This window comes from Scomber scombrus, chromosome 10, assembly GCF_963691925.1.
Source record: "Scomber scombrus chromosome 10, fScoSco1.1, whole genome shotgun sequence".
NCBI lineage: Eukaryota > Metazoa > Chordata > Actinopteri > Scombriformes > Scombridae > Scomber > Scomber scombrus.
The window spans coordinates 20,474,420-20,493,394 of NC_084979.1; the positions used below are offsets into that span (position 1 = coordinate 20,474,420).

At 37.8% G+C, this 18,975-nt stretch overlaps 1 protein-coding gene across 1 annotated transcript; it reads right to left on the reverse strand.

Moving 5' to 3' along the window:
* Nucleotides 1-1,281: 1,281 nt before the first annotated feature.
* On the reverse strand, nucleotides 1,282-4,356 carry ren (renin). The gene is made up of 9 exons (XM_062427232.1): nucleotides 4,265-4,356; nucleotides 3,692-3,839; nucleotides 3,126-3,249; nucleotides 2,921-3,039; nucleotides 2,605-2,801; nucleotides 1,968-2,090; nucleotides 1,731-1,872; nucleotides 1,536-1,634; nucleotides 1,282-1,443 (listed from the first exon to the last, which is right to left on the reverse strand). Exons 1-9 carry the CDS (start codon nucleotides 4,339-4,341, stop codon nucleotides 1,282-1,284), a joined length of 1,191 nt encoding a protein of 396 aa, XP_062283216.1. The 5' UTR covers nucleotides 4,342-4,356.
* Nucleotides 4,357-18,975: the final 14,619 nt, after the last annotated feature.

Below are 18,975 nucleotides of genomic sequence, written 5' to 3' on the forward strand. Positions count from 1 at the left end.
ACTCTGCAAAAAAGGCAAATACTATTTCTTAGTGCCTTAGTGATTGTTTGAGTAGGTTCTGTTGACTCATACTGAGAAAGATATTTTTGCAGTGCTGTTGATTAAATGACAGTACAGAGACATCCACCTTCACCTCTCCCTGTACTGACAACAGATAAAACCCAAAGCAGACAATTCATGGATGTGAGATCGAGGAAGCATGACATCCACGCTGTTACTTCATTGTAGTATGCAAGGACTTTCCTGACCAATTAAGAGAAAAAAGACAAAAAGATCTGACAAGAGCATCTGATGAATATGTGTGCTTTATTGTTTTGTTATCTTTGACTCTCTTCTGCCTGCTAAGTAAGCAGAAATAACTGTCTTGGTGGGGTCAGCCTTAAGATTCCTCAGAAAACTTATGTTTAAAAAAAGCCGGGGATTTTTAAGGTGAGCTTTATTCTGATACTAAAAACTGGAATTCAGGACTGTCGCCAGGCCATGGTTAGCTTGCTTTTTTTTTTTTTTTTTACACCAAAAATAAACATTTGCCCCAGAAAAAAGAGATTCTTACAGTGTCAAGCATCTCAAGCTGCACAGGAACTTGAAAAAGGATGATTTGATTTAGAAAATATGATTGTGACGTTATAACAAGCACTCACTCCTAATCCCCGATCTACAGACATTTCACATCTCACTGCGGTACACATGACTGCCACTGGAGACAAATGTTTATCACATTGGGGTTTTTTACCTTTTCAACTTATAATAAAAATGTTTACAGTAACTAATCAACAATGACTAAAATATCCGAGACTGATCAGGTGTGGTTGATTAAATGTTACAGTTATGTTTTTTCAACTTGGCCCAACTTTCACGTGGTCACAAAATCCATTCGACAAACTTGGATGGAAACAATGCGGTCATTAATGCAGACAGGATCTAATCCAATTGATATCCCAAGTTTATTCTTGTTATGTCAACACAATGTAGATATGTATTTTGGAATCACACACACAAGCACAAAAACTGCATTTGCTGGTAAATTCTTATAAATAAAAAAAAAAGCTCAGAAGGTGTTCAGTGCAACTAGTACAAAATGTTATATAACAGGGAAGCAGAAATGCAAGAAATGGAAGGATGACATTCCTTAATGTGCACTCTTCTTTGCCTTTTTTTTATAAAACAGACTTTATATGGCCATGAGTGAACATAAGACGCAGCTGAGGATGGCTGAACAAATGAGGAGATAGCAGCAAAGATAGAAAAGGAGACAAGCAGAGCATGATGTTAAGCCTTCCTTCAGACTGCTGTGGCAAAGCCTATCCGATTATTGCGGCGGTCAAACTCAGTGTAGTAGCGGGCAATGAAATTGGCTCCCAAAATCCAGATAGGACCTGTAGGTGGTGGCACATCCAAGCCCCTGAAGGTGACAGTGCAGACATCTCCTTCCATCTGTGATTGCTGAAACCACAAATGAAAATGTTTTAATCAAATTACGCCGGTATAACAGTATTGCAATGTGTAGATGTTCCAGCATTTGTAATCCTGCTTACCCATAAAATATAATCCTCCTGAGTAAGTGAATATTCCTGGCCACCCAGGTGGAAAGTGATACTGGGCAGCGTCTTCACAGTGTCGCAGTTGACTTTGTACTGATGAACAACATAAAAAATGGGTGATGACGGGTAATGATTTTATACAGGCAAAAGTTTTCTGTGGGAAACCATGTTGCGTGTGTAAAAACTTACTCCACTTTCATCCAGCTGTGCTCCAATGGTTTTCATCAGCAAAGACACAGAGGAGGCCGGGCCTGTGATGTAGGAGGAGCCGGTGTCTATCACAGCTGTGCAGCCCTCCACACAAAACATCATCGCTGTCCCCACAGAAACGCTGGAACAATGAAAGTGGTGGAAAATAAAACACATGTTTCTGAATGGGTGTGTGCACACACACATGCTGTATAAAGTCTGTAGTAAAGATCTTACCCTTTCATTGTAACTTCCCATTTGCCCATCTCTCTGGTGTCCACATAATTAAAGTTTCCAGTGTAGTAGTTTGGGTCAGTGCCGCCCAGCACCAGCTCGCCACCTGGGGAGTGCTTTGGATCCCTGAAATAACAAATCATATTTTCAAGCCCAATTTTTAACGAATACACTGCAGTGAATGTCTTTGTTCCTGTGGGCAATGTTCATGTTTTAACTTCAGCTGAACTGTAACATGCTCCTTTGGCCTCTCAGTCTTATGAAGTCCCCCAAAGGAAAGAAAACACAAAAGAACAACTGTTCTTTTTCTAACTGGTTTCTTCTGGACATAACTGAGTATAGTAAATGAAGAACATGTATGAAAAAGAAACTAATAAAAATAAATAATAAATTCATATCTACACCCTGACACCCTATCCATGTCAAAAATGAGCTCAGGGCATTTTTATTTGTTTTTCCACCCTAATGTTTTTTTTCTTCAGCTCTGCCTGTCAGATGAAAAATATTATATTTTTTCCCTCTTTCTTTCAAGTCTTAACAGTGACTAATATCAACAAGAAAAATCTATATTTTCTTTAATTATCTTATGAACTTACAAAATTATACAGAATCCAGAGTCAGTTGGCTCAGTTGAACCTACCTGCTGTAGTAAACAGAGAATACCTCCTCCTTGAGGATATGCTGAGACATGATGCGGTCAAACACCGGAGTGATGCCATCAATGGCCACGTTAGGGTAGCCCATCCCCAGGACTCCATCAAACTTGGCAAAGATGAAGGGCATGGCAGACAGTGATGTGGCTTCAGCAAACACCTGAACCACAGGGATATCCCCAACCTGCAGGAATAAAACAAGCTGGAGGTCAAAAGGTGGGACTGTAACCAGTAAGAGGAAGTCAGAGCATTTCTTTAAAAGAGAAACTCCTTTATCATACAGGTCACTGATTCTAAACTCACCACAACCACATCCTCGCTCAGAAATCCCCTGATATTACCAGAGGCATACTGAATGGAAAATCCTGTTCCATTCTCGACATACGTCCGCGATTGGGAGGCATCATACCTGTTGTGAGTGACTAAAAGTTCAAAAATTAATTTGAGTTACAAGAGAGTGTTTCAGGGACGCTTTCATTTATGTTATTGTGTACACATGGACACTCACAGCAGGCAGTGGAGAAAGGAGAACAGCTCTGCGAGGGCACCCACAGGTTGGCTGAGCCTGTGTCAAACACCACGTTGAACATCTGGGCTGGAGAGCCGATACTGATTTCCCCAAAGTACTGTGTCTATTGGAGGGAAAACAGAAAAATGTGTATTTTATGATACAAATATTGATTTTCCAGTTTCATTTTGTTTGACTATTCAAAAATGTTTTATCCTTGAGCAGTGAGACAAACATATTATTTGAGGGTAACATGACATTGAGATTATGACTCATACACAAAGAATACTTTAAAGCACTAATTCAAAAGCCACAGGATCTGCTGTTTTACTCTTGATGATATTCATCCAAGAGAACTGATGAAGTTTCTTGGATGAGTTGCTATTTTAACCTTCAACACTAAAGTCTGCTTTTTGCTTCAAGGCTAAAACAGCAAATCTGGTTTCCGTCAATGTAGTACGTCTCAATTTTTTATCACCTGCATCACAATTCACACACACACAAAATAAATTCAAAAATTTCTATTTTAAATATATAACACACAACAGATGAATGTGTCATCTCACGTCCAAGTAGTTGGTTAAAGGTGTGGGAACAGTCCCATTGTTGGTGTCGTCTGTGCTCTTCTGGGCCAGCTCAGTCAACACCTGCTCCACAGAAACGCCCATCCCCTGCAGTGTCTCTCTGATAGATGGCATCTTCTTCAGCGTGATTCTGGAAATAGATGAGTGGATAAAATTCATCTTCATGTGACAGGAACTAAACAGCACTAAACAGAAACTGTTGCCATGATGAATGAAAAGATGCTATACAATAGAGTGAACTATATTTTCCATGCATACATATGCCTGGTGATTGTGCCAGCATAACAATGAGCCCTTAATAAAGTACAGACTGGTTTTCTCTAAGCGCCTAGCCAGAAAAATGAACAAAAACACATGTTAAGCCAATGCTGAAAACATTAGGTTTTATAATGAACCAATAAAACACATTTGTTTTCCTGTCCTTATTTGTTTTGTTGTTTGCTGTCACTACTTTACTGTAGCATGTTTTGTCTTATGTGGGTCTGAATTATATAGTAAATCTGCACTGCTGCACTATACTCTAACTAAATAAGCAGGGATATACAAGTTTCTTACCTTCGCAAAGTGTGGCTCGTGGACACTGTCAGTGACAGAGCAGCCAAACACATCCAATAATTCATCAGTGCCGCCATGGTGACTTCTATGATAGCAGGCGGAAAATGTCAGTCAGTGATGGAAGCTGTATGTGCAAAGTTGGTGTCCCCAGTTTTGTGAATATTCCACGTTTATTGAGTCCGAGTTGTGTCTTTCTGTGTCGTCCGCTCCCTCGACTCTTTTTATACTATGCACTCCTCAGTGTGCTCTCACCCTTGGGCCACTCACTCTGGCTGGGAGCTTTCCTGGAGGTGTCCACTTGAAAACACACTCTTCTACCCCCCTTCTCCTCCTCTCTCTCCCCCATGCCCTTCTGTCTTGGTCACACAACCCCTCCTGTGATAAACAGGTCCCAGTGAGAGGTCTGAACTTTGACCTTCTTAAAAAACATTGAAGACAGAAAGCAGGGTTGCAGAGCTCTTGAGATTGCTGATGTTGGTAGGCTGGACACCTTGTCTGCAGGGCTGTGAGAAGCGTTAGGGGGACTGAAAGATGCTCTGAGCTTTCAGGACAGATTAGTTGGATGTTACTTCCTAAACTCAATTACAAGTCGTATTAAATCTCAGGTGTTGCAACCTGCACTCAACCAACATCTACTTTAAAGCATTATTTATATGTTTATATATCAATTTTGCTATATCCTGATCTGTCTTACATAATAACAAGTTAATATGAGTTAAAATGTTGATTTCAGTCTTTTGCTGCTTGTCTTGTCTCTTTTTCCCACCGCCATCATGTGCTTATCTGTGGAGTATACAGGTTTTATATGCCTCTCTATTTACACTCAACTACTCATTCCTCTCCTCGTGTAAAGTTCACTGCAGCTTGTGCACCACTTAAATATTGATTTTTACAGGCTAAGGGTGAAGGACAATACACATCTGTAAGTTCACTTCAAGGTCTTAGATAGAGATTGTTGGCAGGACACTAGGCCCATGTTGAGTGTATTATGCGGCACTAGAGACTGGCAGTGTTCAGTGCTTTCATGCTGTACCTAATGCTGCGATGCTCAGACTCAACAAGGCTTAAACACCTAATCACTCTGTGCTCGTTCTCACTGGATTTTACCAGGAGGAGGATTCCCACAGTATCTGGCCTGTCAGGATGGGGTCGTGTGTTGGTACCGTACCCAGTCAGGCTAGGAGATATGTGAGAGTCCACGTCACGCACAAGCTCAGACAGTCATAGCTGAGGTCAGAAGTCAGCCTGAGATACTCCCTGTGGAAATGATAGCGTGGGTACACAAAAGTTATAGAGGCAGATTTGACTCACAACAACACTCTGTTGCAGCAAGACTGAATAAAAATGTGCACTTTCCCTCTTGTGTACTACCTGTAAATATGAGAATAGCCTCTATTTTGACCTGTTATAGTTTTTATTTCATGTCTTTTAAAGCAGAAACAATTATTTAAGCCACTTTAAAGCCATCAAACAAGCTCTAAACACAGTAATAGTATCACTTTATAAAGGCAAACAACATTAGTATTCATTTGGAGATGTGTTTCTGGACACCTGATGAATGTAAATCAATATTCTCTCTTTTTAGCTCTGGTTTGATATCCACCAACCTTTGAGGGACATATATGTTTTTAGCTGCTTAAATCTCTGCTATATTGAATGGCTAATTGCCAACTTTGGTCTCAGCACCATTTGTTGCCGGTCAGTTGTTTTATCAAAACCTTTTCACTGGAAGCAAGATTAGAGGATTGAGAGTGAAATAACACGGTACAAGTATTTAAGACCTGGGTCAGAAAAACTAAGCATTAAGCTGCTAAAAAAGCTCTGTGGGTGATCATTTTCTGTGCATTTGTCATCTTGACCCATATTACACGTAGTCTTTTGATGCATTGTTAATTTATAAAAATATAATAGTGCAGCTTTAATATTACATGTTTTACTAATAAGAGGCAGTGTACCTGTCTTATCTGTCCTTCAATTAGGCCTCACAGGCAGATTTTCACAGAGCATTTTGGGGACAATCTCACAGAGATCTGACTCTTAACCTGGCTGGCTAAATGAATACCCACAAGTCTCTTTCCCACACTGCCGAGAGAGACCCATTTGTCACTCCTGCCTGGCCTCCCACCTCTCCAGTGCGTCCACTCCACTGTGGGCATGGGAAATATGGAGCTCTCTCCTGAAAAATGATTTATTTGATGTTCATGAGTTTAAAGAGTCATATTAGCTTTGAGGCCTGTGCAGTTCATTAAGTCTTCATGCAGCCTTAAAATTCTAAAACAGTGGGGGGGTTTGAAAAAGGTGCCACAGACTAAGCCTCAAATGAGTTTCTGCCGACAGACGCACCTCAGAGGCAGAACTCACGTAAGAGGATCTTGTAGGGTTGTGAGCTATCCATCATGATAGGAAAGATATGAAGCAGAGCTGTGGTTGTTTGCAGTAAATGAGACTTGAGGGAAGTTATCACTCAAACAAACAAGCCTGTCCCAAACACACAAAAACTTAATTTCAAATCCTCACCAGCTGGCATGATCCATAAAATGCTTAATGTATTTGTATAAATGTTTCTGGCTTATTTCTTAGTTGAGTTCAGTTGCTTTATACGATAAAGCGTGCATAAAACCAGAGAACAATTTGGTTTATTCACAGTTATGTTTCTGAATTTGAAGCAATGAACTGAAAATTAAAGATGACGAGACTTTGATTCCATCTGGAGACAATATGTATGAAAGTATGTGAGACAGTTTTCACAACAGGAGGTAGAACATGTAGGAACTGAAACCAAAAGATGTAGTAAAAACATATTTTATGTGCCACAGTATGATATCCATTCCCAAGGGCGCTGTGTTAAATTGTTGTTGGCTGATTTATCACATTTAATTCATACTTTAATTTTTCACATAATTCTTTTTCTTTGGACCATGTGAGAATAAATCATGTTGTATCGCTCCTGGCCAGCAGGAAGCAGCATTGGACTTAAAAACACATCAGGGTGCCTCTGAGAAGAGGAGAACAAACAAGGCTTCACCTGAGGGAGTCCATTTGTACTCCAACCACATGAAACCCTGAAGGAAAACATAACCCCCTGTTTTCAATGATAAGTCTGATTATGTTCTGTATTTTTCTTACTGTCAACAAATCAGAGAAAAAGACCAATACCAACAATGTGATCCAACTAGTATTATCTGTCCAAAGCCTGATATAATGTGTTCCTCTGTGTCATAAACCTCCACTGATGTTCAAAAACTATTAAAACAAATGAATGAGCCACACTGTTGCAGTGGATGACATTTGTATTTTCATTACAATAAACACTGACACTGTGATCTATTTAGAGTCATCCCCACATTGCCCTGCTTCTGTAAATACTCTGTAAATATATTTCCAATCTGTTGTTTTGTTGTGAAGTTTCCAGACCTCTCGGGTTGTCTGAAACAGGTCTGCTTTCTGTCAACAGAGACAAAAGTAAACATGGAGAAGCAACAATCTGGTTTTTATGCACCACATATATGTAACAAACTTTTAGAAAGCACAAGATCTGCTCCAAATCTGGGTTCTCTTAAATAAAGGTCGAAGACTTTTCTGTTTGCCACCCCAAATTACATTTGGAACTGTTTATTCATATCTCACACTGTGCAGTTTTCTTTCTCCTGTTTATTCTTGTTTTTATCATCTATTTTAAATCCTATTATAAATGTCCTATATCAAGTCTGTGTTTTTTATATTTTTAAACTGTTGTCCTAATGCTTTTTATGTTTCATGTAAAGCACTTTGAATTGCCTTGCTGTTGGAAGATGCTATTCCCTTTATTCCAATCTGAGTAAAATTTACTAAGAACCCCAAATGCCCAGCTGTTTATTTACAGTAGCTGTTAATGTAACTATTTTGATTCGTGACCATTTTTAAAGTGGCTGTAATCAACATATCTTTTAGTAACAATGTATGAAGTGACAATATGTAATGTGAAAAGTGTGGCTTGTAGTGACGAACCTACAGAGGCTCCCATCTGCTTTACAGAGGTTCATAGTGAGTTCATTGTTCAGCTGTCTGGCTGCAACTTTTTGGTTGGGTTTTGGTTCACTTTCCACAGCTCTAACAAAAAGCTCTAAAACACCAACTGGAAACTACTTGCTCAGCACCAAACGGCAAACAGTTAGCGACTAGCTGGTGAATGTAGTGGAGCATTTAACATTTAGTCCAGAAGTTAGTGAACCAAACACAGAGCTAGTGTGAACGTGGGCCAATAGCACGACTCCAAATCAGTGATAATGTTGCTCCATAACTGCTGGATGTGCTATAAGCAACTGTTTGCTAACAAGTAGAGCCTGTCAGCTGATATTATCAGCCGATATTGGCCTATCACAGATATATCAGTGTCAGTGTATATGGTGTCCGATATTTTCATATTATATATTCTATTTATTATATGTACATTTTTATTTTAAGTTTTAAATACATTTTTAAAGTTATATAGGCAGCATTTTGTGTATGATTGATCATTTTCACATTTAATATATAAATACTTTTTTTGTTCTGTGTTTGTTCTGTTTTTTATATTAGTTATTTATCATTCATAAATTCTCAGTGCCTCTATTACCAATATTTGTCACAAGTGTTTGATAACCAGATTTCAGGTGTCATTGCAAAACATGTGTGTTTATATATATATTCCATATCTAAGATCATTGGCCAATATATCGATATCAGAATTGTTTTACTCCCTAATAGAATAGAATAGAAAGCTTTATTGTCATCATCTTAAACATATAATGAGATTACAGGTGCCACTCCATTTGTACTTTTAAGACAATAAAAAAACATGACAACCAGATGAAAACAAGACACACGTAGCTAAAAAAAGATGACATAGTAGAAAGGTATTGCACTTGATAAGATCAATAGAATTAAATAGAATAAATAAAAGAATAAATAGAAGCAAGCAGCGGTCAAGGGTATTGCACAAGATCATTGTTTTTTTATAGTTCTTATGGCCCAGGGAAAGAAACTGTTTGTGAGTCTGGAGGTGCGGGCTTCGATTGACCTGTAGCGTCTTCCAGAGGGCAACAGGTGGAACAGATGATGTGCTGGGTGGGAGGAGTATCGGCATGAGCCCCAAATCCAGTATTAGTCGGGCCCTTCTAACAAGTTTAACATATCAACTTGAACGCTAATTGTTGTCAATGCTCTGTTAACAAGTTGCTTCCACCGCCCCCAAGTGGCCATAAACCCCCGCAAATGCAGGGTGGAAGGACTGAGATTTTAGTATGAGTAATGAATTAGCTCTACAGAGACAGTTATGGGAGGTTGGTAACTTGGTTTTGTTCATGGGTTTGTTCGCAGTAAGAAACATATAGAATATCACCAGCCTGTAGGCTCAGTGATTGTTGCTTTAAATAGGTAGTATGAGTAGTGTCAAGTGTAAATAATCAGAAAGAATTGAAAATTTAAATGAAATTATTAAAAGGCAATAATGAAATATAATGAATAAATGAATCAATATATAAAAATATAGCTTTATGTACTGTAAATCCAAAACAAAAAAATAAAAATAAATGTATATGTAAATTGAAAACACAATGTGCATAAAAATCAGGTTTACCAATTGATTTGTGAAAAACCTTCTCTGATCCTTTGCTGGTGGTTCAGCCCTATATTGACCTCTCAAGTTACATAACACAACATGGTGAGTTTAAGTGCAATCTGTGACTTATCTTGGTGAGATAATGTGTGTAAATATCTGGTTTGTGTCCTGTGAAGATTAGCTGCTGCACTTCGAGTCCCAGGGAGCCCTATTAGAGACATGTGCTCTACAAAGACGGAAAACATCTGGTTAACACTCGAGAAACCATGGCAACCACGCTTGTTTTGCTGTTTAGTGTTTGCGACAGAACCAAGTGTGCCAATCCATCACCTGGACACATGAATATTTAATATGAGCAGGCCAGCAGTCACACAGCAATGTACGTGTGGATCGGCTTATTACTATTAAGGAGCTCTGATGGGTACTTGTTTGCCTCATATATCTTGTTGACAAGCTGCTTCATTTCCTATTCATTTATACAGTTTGGTAGCACACTTCTGTATTTACACAATGGGCTGTGCTTCTCACTCAACAAATACTACTATGGTAATAATACATTATTGTAAAAAAAAATGGCAAGCCTAACATTGATATTTTTTCCTGAAACTGAGAAATAAAACTGTCAACTTGTCTTAATTTGTGTGTTACACATGTACACAATAATACATTATTGTAAAAAATGGCAAGCCTAACATTGATATTTTTCCTGAAACTGAGAAATAAAACTGTCAACTTGTCTTAATTTTTGTGTTACACATGTGTGAGGGAGCACGTGCATGTCTATATGGCTGTGTGTACAGCATCACAAGATGAAGATACTGACTGCAGCCAGATGATATAAAAAGACACCCAGCAGTGGCAGCACTGGAGCCAAAATGATTCAGTAAATGAGAGAGCAAAGCCACGGTACAACACTTTGTGAAGCCAACTGTTTTGTATTTCAAAGTCTCAGTAATATCAAAAACAAGGCCACTCAGCTCAGGCTGCCGGCAGTCAGAACATATCCCATGGCTTAAAGAGACGTCCAGCATTTAAAAGCTTGTGCCTTGCTTAAACTGAGCCATCCTGTGAAAAATGCGTAATGTTTACAGCCAACAGAAACATTAATATTTCATCAGCATAAATTCATAGGCATAGATGTGCAGCATAATTCCAATTTTTAAACTGGTTGTTTTGACATATTTAAGATCATGTGCCCTTAAAAATGTACTGGAGATCATTTTTAAAAGACACACACTTGTTGGTCATTTTGCATATCAAGCTTTTACATACAAACTGTCTGTTTGCTTTTTAGTGCTGAGCAGGTAGTTACAGTGAGTTTATGGAGCTTTCTCGTTAACAACAGCTACCTGCTGTGGCTGAAAATGATGTTTTAAGAGCACCAAAACAGTAAAGTTGCACTCGGACAGCTAAACAATGAGCTTAAACTCACTGTGAACCTCCATAAGGAAGGCCATTAAGCTCCATAAAGCTGTGGGGAGCTGCAGAGTCTGGTGGTAATTCTCTGTAGGTGTATTACTATGAGCAAAGCCTCTCAAATTACACATTGACATTTGATTATAAAAATACAAAAAGCTAATACAAGACTATTTTTATATTGTGGTATTGTACATTGTATTTAAGTAAACTTCTTTCATGATATATGTTGTGTTTCAGCTGGTTCTGCTCACCACCCAGGTGGCAAAAAACGCCAGCAATATATGCAGCTTTATAGGTTATAAGGATTTTATAGGTCAGCATTTTAAAATGCATTTGTCTTTGCAACATGCTCTCATCCCCTACTGGTAACAATTTCTTGCACACCATGAAGTTTTGTTGATAGGCACATAGATTTAAAAACCCTCGACTGTAAAACTGTGGTTCTTTTACTCCTGCTGAAATAAATTCATTTAATCTATTAGTTGTTGGATGGACCTGTGTGGCAGTAAACAACAATGGCAATATCTGTCACCTCTATCAAATCTCTAAAGAGTCAGCTCTCTCACAGTTGTTGCGGTTACCTCAATCACATGACAGGATTGTGTGCACAGGATATCCTCATTAAAAAAAGGCATCCTCCTCTAATTGCTTAGCTTTGTGACTTCCTGGACAACAAGCTTCCATATCCTTACACCCACCAAACATCCTCTGTGCGTTTTTCACAATAGCTGACTTTTCGCTGAAGGCAGATAATGGAAATGTCTCATTGTTTCAGTTCTATTGTGGTTGTCATCTCTGTTGTAAGACTTAGTTTTTCTTCATTTTGTACTGCATTTCCCAGGAATCCATCTAGAGCAATGTTGCCAAAAGCCTAAAATTAACAGTCATCTTCTGCTTTACAGGTCTGCAGCCATGTAATCAGCACCATGAGGCTGTAATGATCATTACCAAAAAAAAACAGAAAACAGTTGAGTGAATGAAACTGACAAACATTTCATATGTAAGTGCTAACCACCAAATGCTAGAGTGGGTCCAGGGTAGACCTCAGGTAGCCCGGTTAGCTTAGTTTAGCATAAAGACTTGAAACCTATGCTTGAAACAGCTTGCCTGGATGTTTAAAAGTTAAACAGTCTGACTACCAGCACCTCTAAAGCTCACTAATTAACATATAAATAACATCTTTGTTTAATCCACGCAAATATAGACATGTTAATGTCATAATTGACAGGCAGTTATGTGCTGGATTATAGACTATATAATAGACACAGACTTCAGTTTTGGATTAAACAAACAACATTTAACGTCATTCATTAAGCGTTCGTTCATTTAGCTTTAGAGCTGCTTTATGCTAAACTAAGCTAATCAGCATCTGGCCGTAGCTTCATATTTAAGGGTAAAATATTGGAATGGCAACAAGCATACTTCCCAAAATGTCAAACTGTTTTGATACTTCAGAGTCAACAACAGCAACAGGTTTAATTCTGGTCAATACTGATTTTTTACATGGGATACTAAAAAGGTTGAATCCTTGGGTTGTTAAAGTTCTTGTAAAATACCTACTAAACTGGCACTCAGATAAAGCATAACAGGATTATAAAGACTCACTTCAACTGAAGTCAAAATCATATCAGTCCAGTTATTTCACATCTTTGGGTGCTTTTCATCTTGGAAACACATGCTAATGTTCACTTTACTTTTAGCTCAAAGATAGATTGCTTTCAAGCAGGCTTGCTATTGTAAATTGTTTCTCTCTTTGGCCATCTACTGATGGTTTTGACTTTTGTGGGTATTTTTGATATTCGCCTGGGGAGCCATAGTGGCCATCACTCCCAAACAATAGACTGTTTATTAAAAAAAGCATCAAATGGCCTTTTACCAAAAAAGTTTTTTTTCTGATGCTCATATTGTCAAATATGTTGTTTTTTTTAAAGAGCCTAATACAATTATTAACTGCACAATTTAAATAAAACAGTGTATTATCTTAATACTGAAGACATTGGGCCATAAATCACACTGAGAGCAAATCAGGAAGAATAAAAGATATAAAAGCAATGTGAAGGTAAAACATACAGCTGCAACTAAAATATTCCTCATGGTAGTTTTCTATCTCTTTATTATTGAAAGTGTCTAATTGTGTCATGAAATCTTAAAATTAAGTTTAATTACTGTCTGAAAAGGACTTGTGATGTTTCTGTGGATGTGTGGTGTTTGATGGGAGGGTTGTGGCAGCATCTCAGAACAAATCAAACACCTCTTTGAAGTCTGTTGTGAAAGATCTCAGCTATCGATCTCAGGCTACAGTGATGTCTTGATGTGAGAAAGTAGCCTAAATAAAAACTTGAAAGTCAGTACTTTTATATCACAGATCACCTATTCTAGTTAATTAAATCATCATCTATTCGGTTTTCAGTGTTTTCTAAATATAAACTCTGTGATATATATAATGTCTCATATAACCCTACTTTTAGTTATTAAGCTGTCAGCCCCAATCAGGTAGATTGAGGACGCCTCGAAGGCAAAAACGTCCCTTATTTGTCATTCACTACCCTGAAGATAAGCTATTAAAGTAGGTAATATTAAAATATTGGGCACTGCTGCATATGAACATTAATAACCTGCAGAACTGAGGGTTTGGTCAACCTTTTGTTTCAAAAGATATCTAAATGTGTCCACAGGAGCCCAAATAACCTGAACATACACATACACATATAAATACAGAATAAATATACAGATGTTTTTTTAGACTCTAGGATCTCTAATCCATTAGGATTTTATTTGTGTCAACAAACTGCAGACAAGTCAGAATACTCATTCAGTTCTTTCTTTGTTAGCTGTTGAACACAAACATCAAACATGTGATGTCTGAGGAAATTCACATCAAACACAAATACAGTCCACTTCGTCCTACTCATTATTTCCGACAAAGCAAAGACCTTAATTAAAGAGATTAGAGAAAGAAAGAAAGAAAGAAAGAAAGAAAGAAAGAAAGAAAGAAAGAAAGAAAGAAAGAAAGAAAAAAGAAAGAAAGAAAATGACTTTTGTCATTTGTTGTTCAATTCTTGTCCACCTCGCTGGCAGAGATGTTTCCTGTTGGTTTGGAGGGGTTAGCTGATGACGTGTGGAGGTGGAAGAAAGCCGTATTATCTTGTTTGGTGAATATTTTTAAACCAAGCATGAGGTCTGAGGTTGATGTGAATCCCGTGGTTGGTGATAAAATGCATTAGGATGATATGTGTGTTTACGGTGCAGCAGGGGATGTGTCTCTGTGTGCACCAGTGGTAGAAAAAGTGCTCAGAACATTTACTTAAAGTATCAATATGCAGCCTTGGTATGAAAATACTCATTCAGTTTCTGGAGCTTTCAGCCACATTTTCTGGCCTTCATTCATTGGTGGATAAAGTTTGCTCAAGTGTCATGGGTATAAGTAAAAACACTCTGTGACAAGTATTTATCGCAATTAAGTCCTGCATTCAAATGTACTAACATGGATCAATCCATTAACATGTGAAAAACGTTTAAGGTCCTTATAAAAACATACTTGTAACGGATATTTAATCTATAACAATGCATCAAAGTTTATATGTTAATCATATGTTTTATATGTAAAATCTTAATCTGCAAAGTAACTACAATTGTAAGTGTCAATCATATATGTGGTGGACTAAAAATAGTTCTATCTCTGAAATGTATTGAAGTAGAAATATAAAGTAGCTCAAAATAAACCTGAAACCTTTAATCATTTCCGGCCACTCGGGGGCAGCAGAAACAAGCTGAAACACAACATTGAGATATTATTACTTTCTAAGTTGAATTTTTTGCAAAAAGTTGTTTATTTACACATCCAACAGTTACAAAACCACCCCCTATTATGAATCATTTGGAGACGCTTTTCCATCCACCTGATTTATTTAAGTTCAAAATGCACTCTCTTTTAGCTCTGATTTGTTTTCCACCAACTATGGTGGAAATATCTGGCTCATTAGCTGCTAAATGTTCCACTACGTTGAGCAGCTGGTTTATAACTTTATCAGACTGCTGTTTGGTGATGAACAGGTATTGTAATGTGAGTTTTACCTGCTGCACCTGGAAATTAGACTGATGAGAGTGAGAGGGAATCAAAACAGTAAAGTTAGCTGCCATAAAACCAAAACAATAACCTGAAAAATGCCACAAAGTCCTGTTGAATGGAGGGGAACTGCAGAGTCAGGTGATAATTTTCTGTGTATTCATCTTTTCACATACAAGCAGTCATATGATCCATCGTTAATATACCAAATATTGATTAGTACAACTTAAAGTACCATTAACCTCAAAATGGTACATTTGAAAAACACGCACGCACACACACACACACACACACACACACATGCGCACACACAAAGAATCTGACAGTAACCAACTCCGGCTTTTCGAAATCTCAATGAATTTTTTTTCCCCAGACTAAAGTCAACACAGCTCTGTTCCCTCCATTGCTGCAATGTTCTCTGTGCCTGAATAATTCAATATTGCTCACTGTCTGCTCCTGTTGTGTACTGCATGGTTAAGAACCAGTGAAGGGGAAGTCTCAATGCATGGGGACAGGCCTTGTTTTCTACGCCTGCAGCCAAGCGTGCGTCTTATGTAAGGGAGGGGGTTGGATGGCCAGAGTACAACATACACTACATGAAAACTTTGTCATTATGTGTGTTATGTGTGTCCCCGTCCCCGCTCTCACTTCCTATGAGTTACATCTTCACTGATGCCCTAATTTTTAATGAGCGGTCAAAATCAGCGTCATGAACACTCCGCCATCATGATGTTCTCATTTTCTGTCATTCTGTTGAGTCGGCCTGTGTTTCCATATCTGCCTTCAGCTCTTTCTCTTTATCTCTCTTGTCCCCACCCCCACACTCTCCTAGGTCTTCTCTTAACAGGCAGACTTTATGACAGCAAAATCATGATCACCATTTTAGACTTTTCAAGGAGCACTTTATTTGGTGAATGACGAGCTCCTATCATGAATCTTTGCCACATTAGCATTTCACATGAGCAAATATTTGTGAATGCACAATATATAAACAAGAAATGAAGATTGGGCTTATTAAAATGTATCTGCGGCTCACTGCATCCATTACAGGTTTCTCTGAAAGAGAAGATTTGAACCTTGTATCCTGTGAGACGTCTGGAATATGAGGATTCAGCTGGTAACTTTTGCATTATTTAACAAACCCTGCAGCCATCTGATCCTTCGCAGGTGTACATGAGTCTGTTTCTCATGGTTTCACTGCACACAAACACTGCGGCCCTCCGATGTTTCTCTGAATTACAAATAGCCAGTGAATTCATGTTTGTGTCAGTACACTTTTTATTCCACACCTTGATGTTTAAAACAAAACAGTTCAGCAGTTCAGACGAAAACATTTACAATAAATGTACAGAAATATGGCTAAACATGAAAAATGTAATGTGTGCATTGTAAAGTCAGGACATGTGGACTTTTTTTCATAAGGAACAGAAATAAATGTTTCTGAACTCCACTGACCAGCTGTTCACTGTTCACTAATCTCTCTCACATGCACAATTAAGTAACTGAACGCTGCCCAGCACTCACTTAGCTGGCTGACTATTTCTGCCTTCGTCCCAAGTTTTCTGGCTGCCCAGAGGTTTTTTTTTGTGTATAACCATGATAAATTAAGAAAGAAAGAATCATCATGTTGGACAGTTTATAAACAAGGACAATTCTACAATATTAGATATACTTTACCCACTTTACTACTTTCCAAAACACACTCTTTTTGGTATTCCCAAAGTGTGGGATTTATGTCCCATTACAACCACACTCCGCACTGTTTCTTCACACGGTTTCTTCAATTTCCTTGTATGTTTGCATACTTGGCTAATAAAACTGATTAAGTAATATGCTCTGTGAACATATTTAATATTCGATAATTGATCATCAGTGTTTCCTAAAGAAGATTTTATGTTTTTCTAAATGGACAGAATATATTTGTTTTGGTTTTACTAACACTGAACACAAAAAGAAGAAAAACTAATGCAGACAGTGAAGTATTGGCCGGGCTTGAAAACAACTTCTCTTCTATTCATCAGCACTACAACTGTTGTATTTCCCTGTATTTTTGTTATAGACCTGTTTATGTCATGCTTTCACAATAGTTGTTAATAGAACTGAATTACTGATGAAATGTGTTTTTTATGCACTCTCTTCCTATAATGCATCTTATTTTACTAAATGTTAAGCCTACTTTTTTAAAGGGGCAGTAACTCTGTCTCCTGTGTTAAATTGAATTAAATTAAATCCAAACTACTTTCCATTTTTTTGAATGCATGGAATCCATCTCTTACTCTTTCTTTCTTTTAGTGCTTTTCTGATTCATAAAACATGAATAAATTCATACACATGATGAATAAATCAGTATAACTAAGAGAATACTTGCAAAGTGATTAATGAGTCTCAACAAAACACCTTCAGCTGTCCCAGCACTGTTTGTCTCTTCGTTGTCACCAGCAAGAGCTTTGATGCAGTATCTTTAATTGTCTGACCACCATGACAGATCAATACAATGTTTGACTAGCTAGTTAATATTTAATTACCCTGCATTGATTCTGGACTCTCAGTTTGGACGCCCAATTACTGTCACCCATAAAACCAAACACAGTCTGTGTTATGCAATACTGGAGGCTTTGTATTTATTATTTCACCACCCGTTGCTGTAAGCTCACCTTTATCTACCAGTCAAAGTCAGGCTTTTCACATTTGTCTTCACAAAGTGACTATGTGTTACTGTTTACTCTCTATTATTGTAAAAGAAGCAGTTTGTTCAAATTTAATTTTGTTTAGTCAGTATCCATACAAGGATAAAGGCACCCAAAGAACAAGTAATATAAATATAATTATTAGAGCTGTATGCCTGCAGGGTAACATCATCATACTTTACTGTCATTAACCTCTGCCACTGTCTTTACACTCTGCTGCTTGTATTATATCGCCATGCAGTTACATAAAGAAGGATATTAATGATCAATATTTCCTGAATGATATGTCAATCCCACCCACTCTCTCAAACTGGGTGGACAATGGGGAGCCTCTCAATTTTGTTTATGAAGCTCAGTTTGAACCTGCAGAAAATTAAAAAGGTTGGTCGGTTTGTGACAAAAAATCCATCTCCTCAGAAATTAATGAGGGGGGGAAATCTGGCCTGACGGACCCTTTACTGCTCAAAGTTTGTGAGTGTCATTTCTATTGGTACATTGTATGTGATGACATAATAGTTTTTAAATTTTCCCAGCAGACACTTTGACTTGCAGTAGGAAAAGCATAGGTGTTATTAATAACTATAATGATGGCTCTGTTCCATTCAAGTGCCTCGATAAGCCGTCACAGTGTGATAGTGAGTCAGCATGCACAAATCAACGACCCTGAGACTGCAGCTAAATGGAATTCATTCATTTAATTATTTACACCTATGTTTTTCCTACATGCCCATGTTTTCTGTGAAAAAGGCCTCCTGAACTGTTAGGTAGGACAAATCACTTGTGACCTTGTGTAATTCCTTATGTAACTTCAAACTGAGCAGAGCTCTAATTAGATGGAATAACTCAAAGCCCCTGTGTGGCTGTGCAGGGTTTTTAACTTACACAACTCACATAAAATTGCAATTCAATCTCTATTCAAATATATTTTTTACATGAAGAAAGTGTCAGATATTTAGCCTAT

Bases quoted from the DNA above. Each gene is read 5' to 3' on its own strand.
- ren (XM_062427232.1), bottom strand. From the start codon at position 4,341: ATGGCGGCACTGATGAATTATTGGATGTGTTTGGCTGCTCTGTCACTG. The intron at 1,873-1,967 runs GTAAGATCTTTA...TCATTGTTCCAG, and splicing joins TGGGAAGTTACAATGAAAGG to CGTTTCTGTGGGGACAGCGA. The intron at 1,444-1,535 runs GTAAGCAGGATT...TTGTGGTTTCAG, and splicing joins AGGAGGATTATATTTTATGG to CAATCACAGATGGAAGGAGA.